Source organism: Lissotriton helveticus, chromosome 5_1 (assembly GCF_964261635.1).
Source record: "Lissotriton helveticus chromosome 5_1, aLisHel1.1, whole genome shotgun sequence".
NCBI lineage: Eukaryota > Metazoa > Chordata > Amphibia > Caudata > Salamandridae > Lissotriton > Lissotriton helveticus.
The window spans coordinates 302,361,728-302,379,177 of record NC_136065.1 but is presented as its reverse complement, the minus strand read 5'-3'; the positions used below and the strand labels follow the sequence as shown (position 1 = coordinate 302,379,177).

At 46.4% G+C, this 17,450-nt stretch overlaps 1 protein-coding gene across 2 annotated transcripts in view; it reads left to right on the top strand.

Moving 5' to 3' along the window:
• PIK3CD (phosphatidylinositol-4,5-bisphosphate 3-kinase catalytic subunit delta) overlaps positions 1–16,399 on the top strand; it is a 628,820-nt gene extending 612,421 nt beyond the window's left edge. For both annotated transcript variants that reach the window (XM_078642291.1, XM_078642292.1), the window contains exon 24: positions 9,904–16,399. In XM_078642291.1, coding sequence (XP_078498417.1) covers positions 9,904–10,041 — 138 coding nt within the window. In that variant the 3' untranslated portion in view covers positions 10,042–16,399. The remainder of the gene's footprint in view (positions 1–9,903) is intronic.
• The last annotated feature ends 1,051 nt before the right edge of the window (positions 16,400–17,450 follow it).

Below are 17,450 nucleotides of genomic sequence, written 5' to 3'. Positions count from 1 at the left end.
GATGTCTCAACGTCAGACCGGGTTCAAGCCTTGCGGGTCCTGTCACAGGATGATGTCGGCGGTGGACCCGCACCTCGTGTGCCTATGGTGTCTGGAGCACGACAACGACCCAGTCGTGCTCCAACTGCCGGGCTAAGGTGCCAAAAATTTTGCGGGAGTGGTTGGAGGCCTGGCGGTCAACTCCGCGTGGTTCCAGGTCTAGTTCGAAAGGAAGGTCTCTAGGCTGTTCGCGGAGTACCCACTCCTCCTCGCACTCCAAGTCGTCGAGGTCATCGGGTAAGTCCAAGCACAAGAAGAAGGCGAAGAAGCACAAGCGCTCTTCACCTTCTCCCCATCAGTCAGCTGATGCAACACGGGATTCGGAGCATCGTCATTCCAAGGCTCCTTCTCCGGTGCCTAATTCAGGAACGACTCTGCGTCTCCCCCCATTTTCGGGAGCCAGAGCATCCTCTTGCCCAGCTTGGACAGTTTTGCAGGGCTTACACCTTGTCTTTGGGCAGCCCAACTCCACGGGTGGGGATCCCGGGCCTACAATGCCGGCGGCTCCAGCGCCGGAGGACCCCCGAGGATCTAGGCCCGGAACTGGATCGACGCCGGTCGATTTCACTCCACCTTCCCCAGCGCCGATCCCGATGACGACGTCTGCCACCCCGGTCGTGTCCCTGACCGACGCCGTCCCCATCCTCATCCTCGAGTTAGACCCAGAGCCGGCCGACGGCAGAGGAAACTTTTGTTCCCCTGGTCACCCCTGGTGTTCCCTATCGACCCTTTAGCTGAACAGCTGGAAGACTCAGACTGGCGAGAGGACCTGGGTGATGCTAGTGGTCTGGACACTTTTCCAGACACTGACTTGCTTTCTCCACCTACTGTGGCTACGGAGGAGAGAGCGTCCTATGCTGTGGTGGTGGGAAGAGCAGCTGAGGTCTTGGGCCTTGAGCTCCCTTTGGTGGCAGTCAGGACTAACCTCCTAACTGAGGTGCTTCAACCTGCGGCGTTTACTTCTGAACCCTTATTGCCATTTAACAAAGTCCTCACTGACGTCCTCCTGGGCACCTGGTCCAAGCCCAGCATATGGGCTCCTGTGGAGAGGCAGGATTTGCCATCACCTCCTCCACTGGTAATTCATCACGTCAGACAGGTGGGTTTTACAAATAGTCAGAAGGAGCTACTCCCTCCCCTTTGAGACTACACCTCCCTCCATCCCACCGTCTTTCGGTCACATGTTGGAGGATCATTTGGCACTTCTCTGACAGGAAGTTTCGGCTCCCTTTGCCAAGGGGGTTATGGAGAGGGTCTCTGCGCCAGAAGTAGGTTGTGGTTGCTATTCCCACTACTTTCTGGCACCAAAAGATGGACAAAGGCTGGCGTCCTATTCTAGACCTCCGGGCCCTCAACTGCTTCCTCCGGAAGGAGAAGTTCAAAATGCTCATGTCGGCTCAAGTCCTGTCTGCCCTCGACCCTGGAGACTGGATGGTGATGTTGGACTTGCATGACACCTATTTCCATATACGCATCTTGCCAACCCACAGACGCTATCTACGGTTCACGGTGGGCCACGAGCACTTACAGTTCTCTGTGCTCCCCTTTGACCTTACCAGTGCCCCTCGGGTGTTCATGAAGGTGATGGTGGTGGTCGCAGCTCATTTGCTCAGATTAGGGGATCCAGTCTTCCTCTATCTTGACGACTGGCTGTTTAAGGCGGGCTCGCCCCAGGCTGTCGTCTCCCCCCTCCAGACCACGGTGGACTGCCTGCATTCCCTGGGGTTCACTATAAACGTGACAAAGTCACACCTGGCTCCCTCTCAGATGCTCCCTTTCATCAGAGCTGTTCTGGACACAGTGCAGTTTCGGGCCTATCCTCCCAAGCAGCGAGTCCGAAATATTCGGGCGATGATACCGATGTTTCAGCCTCTATGCCGGATGTCGGGGAGAATGACTTTTGAGTCTGCTGGGTCTCATGGCCTCCTGCATCCTGCTGGTGGATCATGCCAGATGGTATATGTGGACTCTGTACTGTAACCTGAAATACCAGTGGGCGTCGCATCAGGGGAATCTTTCTGACTACGTTCAGAACTGAGAGGGAACTACACAACAACTGCAGTGGTGGCTAATAAACCAAGATTGAGTCAGAGCCAGATCCGTCTCCCTTCACCAACCAGATCTAATGGTGGTGAAAGATGCGTCACTTCTGGGATGGGACGGTCATCTGGGAGAGGCAGAGATCAGAGGCTTCTGGTCTCCAGGGGAATCCGATCTCCATATCAAGCTGTTGGAGGACCGGGTGATCCAGCTGGCACTGGAGGCATTCCTTCCCTTCCTCAAAGGGAAAGTGGTGCAGGTGTTCACAGACAACACAACCGCCATGTGGTACTGCAATAAACAGGGCAGGGTGGGGTCGTGGACCCTTTGTCAGGAGGCTCTTTACCTCTTGACATGGCTGGAACATCAGGACATGACCATGGTGGTTCAACACCTGGCGGGTTCTCTGAATGCCAGGATGGACAAACTAATTTATCGGTGCTTGGCCGATCATGCGTGGTGTCTTCACTCAGAGGACGTGCAATGTCTCTTTCAGTGGTGGGGAGAGCCTTGGTTAGATCTGTTCGCCACCGGAGAGAACGTGTAATGTCAACAGTTTTTGTGTGTTGGAGTTTCCAAGGCGGCACTCTGAATCGGCTACGCTTTTCGTCGTGAGAGGAACTGCGGCCTCCTGTATGCCTTTCCGCCTGTATCATTTCTGCCCCGAGTGCTCAAATTATTCTTGTAGCTCTGGACTGGGCACAAAGAGTTTGGGACCCCGAGCTCCTGAGCATGGCCATCGATCCTCCAATCAGACTGCCCCTTCAGCATGATCTTCTGTCACAGCAACAGGGGAGGGTTCTTCACCCGAACCTGTCCACACCACCTCCTTGCGTGGAGATTGAGCGGCGACAGTTGACAGCTTTTGACCTTCCGCCCAAAGTCTGTAATGTCATCTTTGCAGCCAGGCGTCCCGCCACTAAATCGGTATACACCTGTAGATGCAACAAGTTTGTGGTATGGTGCACAGAAAAGGCTGCGGATCCCCTTTCTACCCCTCTTTCAGAAGTCCTCTTGTACATACTTTCCTTTGCCCAGCAGGCTTCTGCTCCGGGCACTCTTAAAGGCTATCCTGCTGCTATCTCTGCTTTGTTTCGGCTGCCAGATCAGCCATCCTTATTTAAATCTCCTATTGTGTAAATAGATTATTTAAGGGCATTACTCATCTATTTCCTCCATCTCCTTTCACAATGCCCCAGTGGGATTTGAATCTTGTTCTTACATTCCTTTTTAGGTCTCGCACTGCGAACCGGATCGCGAAAGCGATCCGTCGCTGCGAGACTTATTGTGATCATTTCATCTTTCAAGGGCTCAAGGGGAACAGACAGCGGACAAGCAATGTGAACGCGCAGCTCCTTGACTGGGATTAGGTCGCGCGCGTCAACTAAACAGCATGTCAGTTTCAGTTTTTACACGCGACCCTCTACAGTTTGTGCCTCATGCACTTCTCGCATACACACACACACAGCCACAGCTTTTCGCACTAGCACGCACACACACACACGAGCACACACACAGAGAGACACACGAGCGCACATGCACGCAGACACACACACACACACGAGCACACATACCGCCCGCCTGCCGCCGCCCCCACCCGCCCAGGGGTGAGATTTCCCCCCCTCTTTCCTCACACTCACCGGAGAGGTCGGCGCGGGCCCCGCCGAGCAGCAGGAGGCAGGCGGTGAGCAGCAGCGGCGGCTCCATGGCGCTCGGTCCGTCCGTCTTTCTGACTGACTGCTTCTAATTCAACGTTTATTTTCCCCCTGTAATGTCCGTCCTTATTCTAGGCCTCCGAGGCGTCGTAAAGGCCGGAGCGGGAGCACGCGCTCGCAGCCCCGGGGCGCGGAGTTTGGTTAATGGAACAGACGTCGCCGTCGGCAGCGGGTGACCTTTGAACCCCCCCCCCTCCTCCCGGAGCCTGGCAGACGCCGCCGTCCTCGCGCTAACTAAAATGGAGGAAATGAGGCCTGTGTGCTGCGTTTTTTTTTGCAGTTTTATACAGCGCGAACTTGACCCGAATCGGGTATCAGGGCGCTTTACATAGCACCAGTTACGTTACATGAGAAACATGTTGACTCCGTTTTTCAGAATGAAGGATTTCATTTGTGGGAGTGAGGGGGGATAACGTACATTTGCATTCATCAGAACGTAGTTTTTTTTCAAAATAACATTGTACACATTTACAAAAGGAGGCGGGGCGGCACTACCTGGAACCATGATAGTGTTGCCCACGTTATCTCTAAATGTAAATAGGGCAAGAATCAGTATACTGATAACAAAGTAAGACAGACCGTCCCCCCAAATATACAACCAATGTTCTCCGAATGCGGAACACAAACACTGTTGGCAAGAGACATGATAAACATCGTGCTGATCAGACGTCATTAATTTTCTCCTGATGAGGCCCTGTTTACTTACAATATAATTACTACATCAGCCCTAAATGCGCTGATTTTATCTTTTAAATTGTGATGTATTTTGGTTGTGAATTTTTACTAATGTGAAATATTGCTTTGCGATTTTTAATCAACAAAAAGGGCAGTAGCGATGCATGAGTAGCAAAAAATGTACTCCGTGCCAATGGTTGCAAATGAAATGTCATACACCTAAAAGTGGAAAGACTATGCTGGTTTTATTGCATGAAAGTGAACGCCCCGGCGACCTGGATACTGCTGCCCAATCTAACCCCTTAAATGAAACGCAATGCGACCTGTTAAAGAATTATCAAGGCCCATTGGGGTACTTACAAGCTAGAAACGCTAGTCTCTAGCTTTCATTGTGCCTTATGGGAGAAGGAAAGCATAAAAGGTCACAGGTATTTTTTTTTAAAGAATTAAACAGTCCTATCTGTTTTTTGAGCGACAAACAGCACAAGTGCGGCGCTGGGACTCGAACCCGGGTCCTTGCAATTAAAAGAGCAGGTCTTGTCGCTCAGCTAATTAGCCCCGTCACTACACAACTAGAAATAGCCTAAATGTATTATTTTCCAAATTCCATTCTCTGCTTCCCACTCACTTTTAAGCAGGTATACCTGAATAAATCGTAGGTGGACTCTCAGAAACTCAACGCACATCCGGTAGCGCCGGAAGTGACGTCATTGTACTGCGGCTCCATCGGAATGCCGTGAGGGTGCAATGGTGCATGATGGCGCGTACTCGGTCTCTGTTTTCCAGGGGTTTGCGCACATTTGCTGGCAACGGGAAACTGCATTAATTCCCGCATCTCAGGTAAGCTTGGGCATGCGGTGCCGTTTTTGGGAAAATTGGGTCTGGGGTTCATGTGTGCTTCTACTCGACTGGTTGTGCGGGCATCATTTCAAAAAGGCGAGCCTGACCTCCTAAACGAGGGAATGGCTCAGATTCACTTTGTGGTGAGAAGGGTTGCTTTCTTACCCCAACTGCTGATTTAGTTATGCATGTATTCTCGCTACACCGAGGTCCCAGAGTAGCACCAAGCAGCTGACTTGCACCATCGCCGGGTCCTGGAACTAATAAAGCTGCAGACTGCTGGCACCCTTTGCTCCCCAGCTGCCATCCCTCAAATTGAGGATGAGCGCTCTGCATCTCCCAAAGGGCCCAGTGCTATAGACATTTCGTTCTAGATCAAGAAGAATGTGCAGTGGTGGGCGAGATCCTGTTCCCTGCTCGTCCTTCCCTGGGGGAAGACAGAGCACCCACGCTCACTGCCTGACTGAGCCACCCCCTGCACTAACCGTCCCTGGTACTGCACTTTCTTTGTGAGGGCACATGCAGTAGCGGCCTAATGGAACATGTCCTCACCCAAGCCTGTATAGGGGAGTCCCTCATTAATGCTCCACGAAAGGATTGTCGTCAGCACCCTCCTTTCGCACCCACAACTACGGCGTGGGTACAGGGATAGCCAAAGCCGCTCTACATAGGAGAGTGAGATAGCCGTGGGAAGTGATGCAAAAGCCGCACTAACTAGCCTGAAAGACGTGTCACAGATTCGATACCACACCTATTGGCTGCGTCGTGGCAAATTATAGCTATCTAACCCCCAGTGCGGTATGAATAGGAAGGTGCCTCACCCGGATTTCCATCCATAGCGCAAGGTGTTATCGACGCCTGGTGTGCAATTCTAGTACCTGCATTGATGCAGTTTTGCCTGCTGATAGTGCTATCTCTTGGGAGGAGTGATCACTGCGGGAGGGTTAGGCCTCTTTGTCTGGCAGGGAACCAGGTTTCTGTTCCATAGCCATGACTTCTGGGCGGCAAAATACTTTAATGCAAGCCCTCTTGAATACTGAATTCTGTTTTTCATCCTGCTGGGCCTAACCAGCCGTCCATTCTTCAGAGGTGGATGCAAAATAACAATTTAATCGAAACCAAGGCCTAAATGTTAAAAGTTCAGCAACGCAGATTACAATCTATTGTTTATTATATCCCTAAGGCTTGTAAGATATATTTTAGAAACTTTTTTTTCTTTTTTACGAATAAAACATACAGTTGACTTGAGTATACAATGACTGAATGAACATGTATGCCACGGGGAAAAAACAACAACCCAGGAATAGTCAAGATAAAAAAATACAAAAGAATCAAGTTTTTAGAACAAAGTGTTATTAAATCTACTTATAAAATAAAGTGCTCAGTGGTACATCAGTGACCTTCAGCTCATGAGCCTGAATCCTTGTGAGGCTCACTTATCCTTATGTCTTTCAGATGTCTGTAAATTAAGAATCATGAACCTGGATAATGCTACCACTCTAAATTTACAGCGCTTGGAAAAACTCAGTGAGGCACGACGCTCTGTATTGTCACGCTGTCTGATAATGCAATCCTAGTCAAATTGGAACCTTTAATTAAGATACTTTTGTCAGGCTGGATGAAAATACAGGAATATGCTAATCCTGAAACGTGAGTCACTAGAGAGCAGTGAGCGAAGGGTGTTTCAGTAAGGCCTCACATCCATGGTACATGGACCAGAGCGCACAGGTAATTAAGTCAGCAGAGCCTGTATTGTATTGTAATTGCATTTATATAGCGCTTACTACCCACAAGGTGTCAAATCGCTTTTTTTAGCAAGTGGCACGCTACTCCAGAACCCGTAAATGATTAATGTTGAGTTAGTATAGTGAAATATGAAAGTAATTTGAGTGGTGGATAGGTTAGTCAGTTATTTGGATTCAGAAGGATAGAATAGAAGAGGGAAAAGGTTTGCATTTATATAGCGCTTGTTACCCCTGATGGGGCTTTGAAGCGCTTCCTTTTTTGGGCAAGTAGCACACTACTCCGGAGGCTTTAATTACAGTCTCCAAACAGTATTTTCGACATGCTCTCAACTTTTTTTATAGCATGGGCTCTGGCATTGGAATGCAATAGGTCTCGCATTTGCGGCAGTTTAAGCTATTGGCATTGTTAATGACAATGCCTTTTATTGATCTGTTTTAAAAACAAGACATAAATAAAAGGCATTTTCATTTACAATGCCAATAGCTCAAACTCCGGAAGATATGAGACCTATTGCATTGCAAATGCTTGTTTAATTTAGTACAAATTGTAGTGTAAACAGTACTTCAGCAGACACTGCATTTTATTGTCTGCCCATTTGACATTAAGTGGTATTTGTGTGGTTTATGGAGCACTTTTAATGTTTACAACGTGGGGTATCTTTGTTCTTGATTGGGCATTACAATAAGTTGGGCGCCTGTTGTTGTCTGGTGTGCAACATCTTGAGTTACCCACGACGGCCTGCATGTAAGTCTGCCTCCACGTAAACGTATGTTTACCCGACACTTGCACTTGATACTACGTTTTGTTGTGTTAACTTTGCTCTAGCCTTCGTTGTATTTGTCTACTGACCCCTAAGCAACGTATGTATATTGTGCACCAGTGGTGTCTAGTTTTTATTCAGCCTCCTTTCACTTTGTCGTTAACGAGAATGCCTCTGAGTTGGGCAGTAGGTGCGTTGTAGTGTGGTTGTGCTTTTAGTGGGCAGTTACCAAAACTAAACATCCTTTCTGGTACGTTTTACAATCTCCAATTTAAGGAAATGAGCATTGGCCCACGACTGCTTTGCTTTCGTCTCATGCACGTGGTAGCTAAATCTTATCTATAGCAGCGCTTCTTAAACTAAGTTCTAGGGATCCCCCATTAAATGTTTACTGGGCACTGAGCCCCACTTAAGCAATTTTCTGCTATTTTAACCTTAATACTGTAGACACGTGTACATTGCCTTTTATTAAGTTAAAGCCATTTGCTTTGCTATACAATACCATTAGCAAAGCAAATGGCTTTAACTTAACCAAAGGCGAGACCTGTTGCATTTTCAATGCTTGTTGTTGTTCCCTTCAAGCCTCTTCATAACTGTCCTCTCAGACTCCTTACTCTAAAGACTGCCTTCCTTGGTGCCATCACTTCTGCTTGCAGAGTGAGTGAGCTTCAAGCTCTGTCTTCAAAGCCCCCCTTTTTCTCTGTGCATCCAGACAAAGTGGTGCGTAGGACAAGACCTTTGTTTCTACCTTTTTATATAGGTCAATCCATCACATTGCCTGCTTTCTTCCCACCTGCGCACCCTTCCAAGGAGGAGGAGAGACTCCACTGTCTGGACCCTAAACGTGTGCTGTCATTCTACCTTGACCACACCAAAGATTTCCGGGTGGATGATCAGCTCTTTGTTGGATATGTGGGTGCTAAGAAAGTTAGGGCTGTTCAAAAACATACCATCTCGCGATGGGTTGTCCCTTGCATAAAAATCTGCTATGCTCTAGCTAAGAAAGAGCCTCCTGTGGGGCTGCGTGCTCACTCCTCTAGGACTACAGCAGCAACCACTGCATTGGCACTGCAATCCCACTCCTTAATATCTGGCAGGCGGCGACGTGGGCATCTATGCACACATTTACCAGACATTACTGCCTGGAAAGCCAAGTCCAGAGGGACGGCTACTTTGCCCGTTTGGTCCTCCAGGATTTTCTGGTGTGAACTTGGTTCGCAGTCCCTCCTCCAGGGATAGTATTGCTGGGGGTATCTATTCTAAGGTAAAGAATCTATAACCAACTGTCTCTTTCAGATGAACAATTTACTTGCCTTCGGTAACGATGCCTCTGTAAGATTCATATGTTAGTTATAGATTCCTTACCGCCCCACCCATCCTCCCCGCTCTACGAACTGATTCCTAGGGATAGGGACTCCCTTTGAGGGCCCAAGTTGTGGCGCACAGTAGTCTGTGTCTTGGCTGGCAAGGGAAGTCGTGTCAGAACTGACGTGCGCTCGCTGGGGCAGCATCTAAGTAGGAACTGCGATGTCATCCCAGCGACCATGACGCCGACGCCTGATGCAGAGTCGACCGATATCACCTACTGACGCGCAGGGGAACTGCTAGAGAAAAAATCTCCGGATCCAGTCTGAAACCTGGGGTGAAATTCTAAGATAAGGAATCTATAACTAACATATGTCTCTTACAGATCCATTGTTACCGAAGGTAAGTAACTTGTTTGTTGGGCAGGAGCCTGATATACTTCCACTCACGATTGGAGAAAAAGGACAAATGTAGGTGTGTATAGTGTGTGTTTTTGTGTAACCAAGAGGTTGCAGTTTTAAATCTCCTCTGGTGCCATTATTGTTTTGAGGTCAACACAATTGAATAGTAATTAGAAGGGTCATATTAATGTTGGTTGATGAAGGTGCACAGAAACTGAAAAAACCTTCTTTCAGTACTGTCATATGTTTGGCTAGGCACCTACAGTAAAAGATCATTTTAGATATGGTGAGAGGTGAGCTAAATATAATTTCTCAATTATCATTGCCTGGCTTTAGTTTCATGGTATCTCCCTGCTCAAAGTATGATTTATTTTATCCACAGGATTCTTTGGCCCTTGGGAAAACAGAAGAGGAAGCTCTGAAGCACTTTCGGTTGAAGTTCAATGAGGCTTTGCGAGAGAGTTGGAAAACCAAGGTGAACTGGCTGGCCCACAACGTTTCCAAAGATAACCGTCAGTAGGGTGTTGCTAGCCGCCACGCTGATGGTGCATGCCCGGCCCAGTCTCCTGCTGGACATTTCCATGCCCAGTGCAGGCGCCCGCTCCAGCACCGGCCTTCCAATAATGGAGAGCGGCTCTTCTGAACGCACCTTGCACCACGATCGCTTGTTACTTAGGTCAAATCTATCACATGTGAAGAAGGCAACGTGGAGCTTTTGTTTACAAGATGAATGCTTGCCTTTAATTTATTAAAGACATATTTTGAGCATTAGCCAATGTGAACAGCCTGTGAAGGAGGCTTTGCAGAATCAAATTCCTGCTTAACGTCATTGTGAAACGTGAGCGTTTCTGCAGTAAACATTTTTTTCGAAATCACAAATAGACAATATGTGGAATAGGGCAGTCACCGTTTCAAAGTGTTTTAATCCTAGAAAAAAGACTTGAAAGACTTACTTTTTAATGGTGAATACGAGTCTAGGAATTGCTGTTCGAATTATGTGTCCTCCGAAATCCCATCATAACCCACCGGCAGTGCTTTGTAAATAGTTTTTTATACAGAAAGTGGATTAAGGAGGATAGGCCTGATTGGCCGCACTGAGAGGTTCCCTGCTAACAGGAACAAGGTGGAATGAGGGACCACTGCACTAGGTGAGTGAAGTATGCGGTCTTTATTAATGGAGGTGGGGGCTTACCGGGGCACCGACAGAACGACAGGGTGTCAGGCTGCACAGATAAAATGAGAATGCATAACATTGCTGCACTTGTGAGTCAGTGTTACACAGGTGCCTGCTGCACTGAAAAAAGTATTGTGGATCATAAGGGTTTCTTACAACACTGTTGAGTGATGGATAGCCAGGAAGCAGAGGGTATGAATGCAGCATCGTAGCGCATAACTGATATGATATAGGGTGGGGGCATCCCCCTGCTTTCTTAGAATGAACAAATGCTTCAACCACCAAACATTATACCTTCCCTGCACTGTTAGAATGTGGGGGCATAACGCTGCCAGATCCCACTGACCAAATACAACCAAATGATTTGCTAAGACATTTGTAAGTCTGCCTTTTATCTCTTTCCATAATTTAGAAATTTCTGGATAATGAAGATTCTCCAGTGTGGTTGGCAGTAAAATCTGGATTTTGTTAAGGACCCAGAGGCTACGATTATGCATGCAATCCTTTATTGCTGCCCGTTCAGCCTTTCAAAGGTCAAACACAACTGCGCTAAATACAAGAACACATAACTTATTATACATACGGCCCCTCAACATTCCAATCCTCTTTTGGGTCAGCTCCACAACTAATTTTAGCATCAATGTTTGTCTGGTTACTTCTGTAATACTTTAATCTCTGCAGAGCTCTTTACAAACTGGTCTTCTTCGAAGGAATCTGTCTTCCAGGTTTACTAAACATCAATAGAAAGAAAACAGCAACATAACCCCTCTCCAGAGCATTTTCATATTATTTTTCAGTTCAAACTGAAAACAAAGAAATACACATACCTCACTGAAGGTTGATTTGGGGGAATAATGTTAGCATCAATGTCTCTGATAAAATCCGAATGGTCCTCGAATCGAGGATAGAAATGAGTTGAGCTCATGATCATAGTATGACATGAGATCATAAACATCACACCATCGGCCATAAAAATTCTACTACCCATATCCAGAGTGCAGATATCTGCGACCCTCCTAAATGAAATCAAGCATGACAGGACTGCCTATTTGCAACTGAGCTAACCTTGGATTATCATGCCACCTAAGTAACAAGGAAAGAACAAGAATTGCATCCCACACTGAACTATTTATTTCACTGTTGGTGCCCTAAGAAGCTTAAATGCCTTTATGACTCTACAAACCAACACATTCCTTCCAACAGACCTACCGACCTTCAATCTGTGACCAGCAACCACCCCTGATTTATAACAATAGACCTGTTGCCTAAACTCTTACCATAGATTTCTGAAAGAAAATCAGTCAACATCACTGCAGATGACTCCAAGGGATACAAATCCTTCTTGACGCCGCAATGCTCTCAACACTTCCGAGCACTCCTGTATCTCTTTCTTGCACTTGGCATCCAAGCTTCTCTGAGCAGCACTGAATCCACTTTCAAAAGGTCATTGAAGTCTCTGGTGCACCTCATATCTTCTAGGCAAGAAGATTCAGGGCCCCTGACTCCATTAAACAACTTTTGTCCCTTCCTGGGTCAGCCAGCATTCCCTTGTAGGCTGAAATTAACCTAGGTACCTCTTCTGCAAATTCCAATTCTCCTGGGAACCAGGGCTGAGATGTCCAAAAAAGGGCCTATCCACACAAGCTAACATTCCTCCCTCTTTACCTTTAACAAATCCCTCTAAATCATTGCAAAAGAGGGAAAAACATGCACTGCCAACTCCTGCAGTCAAGCAAGAATGCATCCACAGCTTGAGCACCTCTGTCCAGTCTCCAGCTGAAATAGTTCTCCACTGAGTGGTGACCCTTGAAAAAAAGAGATCCACTTTCAAGAACCCCACATCTGAAAAAAATAGAAAAGAATTATTGTAAAACCTGGTCCAAGCCCAAGTTGCTGAAGGCCCTTACGTACTTGGAATTTCAGTCTGTCACCTGATTCTGCCAGCCTGGCAAATAGTCTGCCCTAAGATCCAGCTTGTGTTCCAGACAAAACTCCTGAAGTTCCTTTGCTAAATCTGATAGGCCATTCAACCCGCTTCATCTAATCTGTTGATACAACAGATAGCTGAAACTTTGTCCATCCTTAAGGAATTACGAGCATCCTCACCTAATACTCTTGGAACTCTGCTGTGCATAAATGACTGCTTTCATTTCCACTGAGGTAAACTAAAAAAGTGATGGGTGAAATGCCTCAATTAATCTCCTCTTTCATTTCCAGGACGTTTAAATGAAACATATTACTTTTCTGACCAGTGACCATCCATGTCCATCTGATCTTATAGAGCCCCTCGTAAGAAAAGGCTGGCATCCAGCTCTACACCAAACTCCAAGCTTGTGCAAAAAATTGTCTGGCCATTCCATGCAAGTTCTCCCACCACTAATGTAATTCCTCCTATGCTTCTCCTGAAAGCTCCACCAGATCTCCACATAAAATGCCCTTGTGCAAACCAGATGCTCTCAACTACTCAAGTGGCCAAGAAAAAAGTGGACCTGGAAAAACCACATGAATGGAAGATGAGAAGACCTATCACCCATGCCAGTGCCCTCACCGATACTGATTTCTTCCTCAGAACCACCTTGATCTCTGACTTTATCATTGTCACCTTCTGCAAGGTGACAATGACACGCCTCGAGAAGATCTATCAAACCTGAAAGATTCCCTCTTTATGCAGTGGGTAAGAATCAACTGCTCTTTGTTCAATAAACCTAAACACTCCTACAGTCTCACTACCATGCCCAGGTGGGCCTTCAACTCATCCTGATCCTGAGACTTGAACAGGAAATCATCCAAATACATAATCATTCTTACTCCTCTTTCTCGCAGATAGCTTGCAACTGGACAAAGTACCTCAGGGACACAGACCACATGAAAGGCCCTGAAACTGGTAAAGGTACCTACCTCCCTTGGCTCTGGCTCCTAAAGTGGAATCTCCAAGTACTGCACTACATCTCCATGCATAGTCTGCAATATCCAACAATTTTTTGTTAAATACATCCACTCGTTTAGAAGAAATAGGCTCTAGTCTCCCTCCACTTTTGGGTAGAAAGAACCAGAAGGAGTCTTCCTACTTACTACCTTGCAGACCAGCTGATTGCTGGCCTCTCCCCCTGGACTGCCTATGTCTAGTAGGCCTCTCTGTTTGAGGGGAAAACCCTGTTGCTGACTGGATGCCTCAAAATGTTCTGCCTTGGTTCTGTGTCTGGGACCTACAAAATTCACGCCAGGAAAGGGTCCCTTTCTCCAGTTCCTGGCAAAAGCACCACTACCTCCAAAGCCTCCATGCATGAAACTTTGGGCCTTATCCAAGACATAAAACTACTGAAGTACTTACCAAAATCCTTCATCAAGCCATCTCCAAATAAAAATCCCTTTGGGCTCTCATTAGATTCTCTCTTTGCAAAGTCTGGCAACTTCGGACTGATCCTCATAAGGATCGGCTTTCATTCTGCAATCCAAGCCAAATTGGCTGCATTCAAAAAGCAAATAGCCCACCCACATAGTAATGTCAGCTTCAACTCTCTTAAGATGCCATTCCTTAGCCATGCACTTCCTTAGCCACGTACAGAATCCGCACCAAGGGATTTAAGACAGACAATAAATTATCCTGGGATTTCTTTCAAGTATTTCCTCAGATCACTCCCAGCCAAAATGAAAAAAATCATGGTTCAGATGCAGAGCATAACAAGCCTAGCCTTCAACTACAGTTCTGGGGAACTCTGCTTTCATAATCACCCTAGTCTCTTTCTCCATCAACTCGCAGATCCGTTGTTGTATATATTTTCTCATGTGGCCTGTTGGCCACTGAACATTCCTAGGAAGATGGGTGGAATCTGGGGGAAATGTATATCTGCCTTTTGGTTTTATAATAGCATTCTCATTAGTTTGCCTCCTAGATTATTTCTCTTGATCCAAATCCCATTCAACCCCTTCCTTTAAATCAAGCCTCATATCTATCTTCATAACTCTACTCTTGACACTTAATGCCAGGGGGATTCTCCTTCCAGCTACCCTCAGTAGGACACTCAGACTCCTGTGCCTCAAAGGGCACCCTCTTTCGTGCTGCAGAAGACACAGTTATTTTCCCCAGTGAGCAAGACTTCCCCAAACTGCTAAGTGGAACCAGTCTTCCTCCTCGCATCTGTATGCTTAGTCTTCTGCATTTACTTACAATCTATCTTTTCATCTCTCTTCTTGCCCTCATCTAAGGACTGGAATTTCTTTCCTTTGGTTCTTATCTCTACAAAACAGACTTAACAGTTCTTTCTGTCTCCTGTACCTGCTGCTGGATAAGCCATTTAGGACCTTGTCTGTTACAGCCTCACTGATGACAGGAGCTTCCTTCCTCATTGCCCTCTAACAGCCTCAAAAGAAAAACACACGATTTCTTTCCTTAAGTGCCCTAACTAGATATATATTTGTCTATTTGTAATCCAAAATTAACACCAGCAGCTAAGCTCAATTGTCACCTCAGAAATAAACAGTCACCACTGCATAGCAGTGCACCATGCATCACCCTTGGACAGGTATCAGCATAAATAGTAATGCTACCATGAGAAATGCCCCAAAGAAACCTCTTGCAAGAGTTTCACGGTGCAGCCCTTTCTCTTTCTATTTGTCTCAAGCCCACAGAGACATGCAAGCTCCCCTACGCTCACCTTAACCAGAAAATACCCGCAAAAGGGCATCATATGCGCCTTAGTACAAAGCCCCACTATGTCACTAGCAGAGCCTGGTAGGCTGTTAAGTTTCCATAAGCCCCAGCCCACTCCCTCTTTTCAAAAGACCCCTTCACCAGGCCCCGGTAAGAGAAACTAAACAGTGCTAATCAACCATACCTAATCCTTCAGATGAGGAAAGATCTCTGGATCTGTGTGCACAATCCTTCACCACCACCCCTCCCATTTATTACGCCGCTGAACCAAACTAAAGCCTACTATATAAATGAGTGATGCTAATATTGGAAACCTCACACATCACACCACAGGAAAAAATCAGACATGAATTAAAGTAAACAGATAAATAGTACTAACATGCTAGGAGCAGCTCCCAAAAGAGGAAGATTGGAATCTTGAGAGGCCATTTGTATGTTCAGAAATGTTTTCTAAATACTGGTTTGAAAGATGCAATGTTTTGAGCTGTGAAAGCCTGCAGGGGGGCAGCAGTAAATGATTGCATGCATAATCGTAGCCTCCGCACTTGCATAACATTTCCAGAAGTGGCTGTGCGATAGCGAAATTGAGGGATTTTCCTTTAAAAGACCAGGGCTTGCGGGTCGAAATTATGCCTTTAATCATACCCTGCTCTGCCCCATGAGAGGCACAACTCCTTTTAAGTACCTTCGTAAGTTTAAAAGGACTGCCTGCACCTGCACTCCTCTGTATCTCATGCTTGGTCTCTAGGCACAGCCATGTCTGTCAGGCCAACGAGGGAAGAAGTGGGAGGAAAGGATGGGATAGTAGGAAAAGGAAAATGTGAACTGTGAACTGTGTGTTCCTCTGTCCAGGGCCCTCTGCCATAGGTCAGATGTTTAGCTTAGATAGTAGGGAAGAGGTTACATTTGTCTTTTGAACAGGACGAAGAAGGGATTGATTCAAGAATTCCAGCCATCACTTTTGTACTTTTCCCTAAGATGCCCACTAAGTGTTAAGCCAATTTATCGGGGACTGTGTAGTCCCATCTGCTAAAATTGTTCTGTTGAGGGCACTACTTCTTACTCCTTCTCGTCCCACTTCCCACTCAAACTTCTGTGCCCTATGTAAAGTCCCACAATTGTGAACAGACCAGTTTAAATATTGATACATCTGCTTTCCACGGATGAAACAAAAAAAGAGGTTACTCTATTGTGTGCATATTGAATCTGTTTTACCTTCATATGTTGTGAATTATACAGAGTGTCTGGAAGTAGCTGTTCTTCTTTTAAAGTTGAGTATTGTGGGCATCAACCGTAGACATGCCTCACTGTTGACCTCCCATGTCTTTGACCAGAGCACCACAACTGGTAACAATCATTTACATGGTATTAGAGTTGTCACAGGCAGTGTCAAAATACCCCTGAAGGATTGATCTTGTGGGCATCCAAGGAGGAGCCAGTTCACTATTTTAGTGCCTGTTTGAGAGTCACCACTGATGCAGTTTCCCAGTGTGCCCCATTTTCATATCACTTGTCAATATGCAATAGATGTAACCTTCTCATCTTTGTGGGGCAGTAACTCATTGGAATACCCTAAGATAAGATGTCAAGCGGTGAGCTCCAATCATTTCAGAGTTTTTGCACTTTTCCATACGGGCGTTATTTAGTCTTACCCATTTTCGATATGTTCGAGAGGCTCAGGTACCAAAAGGTGATTAGAGAGGTTTTTTTCTCCAAAACACTGTTTTAAGCTTCCTCAGGTAATCTTGGATCACCATTCTAACCAATTTAATTTGGTATCGCAGCCTCTGAGAGCTAAGACCCAGAATTACAGTAGAGATATCAGTTTTTATGGGGTATCTTCAGATCATCCAATTTGCAGCTAGTATCTCAGCCCAAAATTGCTTCATGAGCAGACAGTCCCACCATATATGTTTAAAATCTCCCAGCAGACTACATCCTCTTCAACACATGGAACTTGTTTATGGAACCATTTGTTTAGATTAACCAGGTTAACCAGCTCGCCACCATGGTTTGGGGTGCTTAGGTATGTCCTGCCACAGGGTGCTACATTGCTTGTCACTAATGTCCTCCACTATGTTCTTTCCCCATTTGGACTAATGAT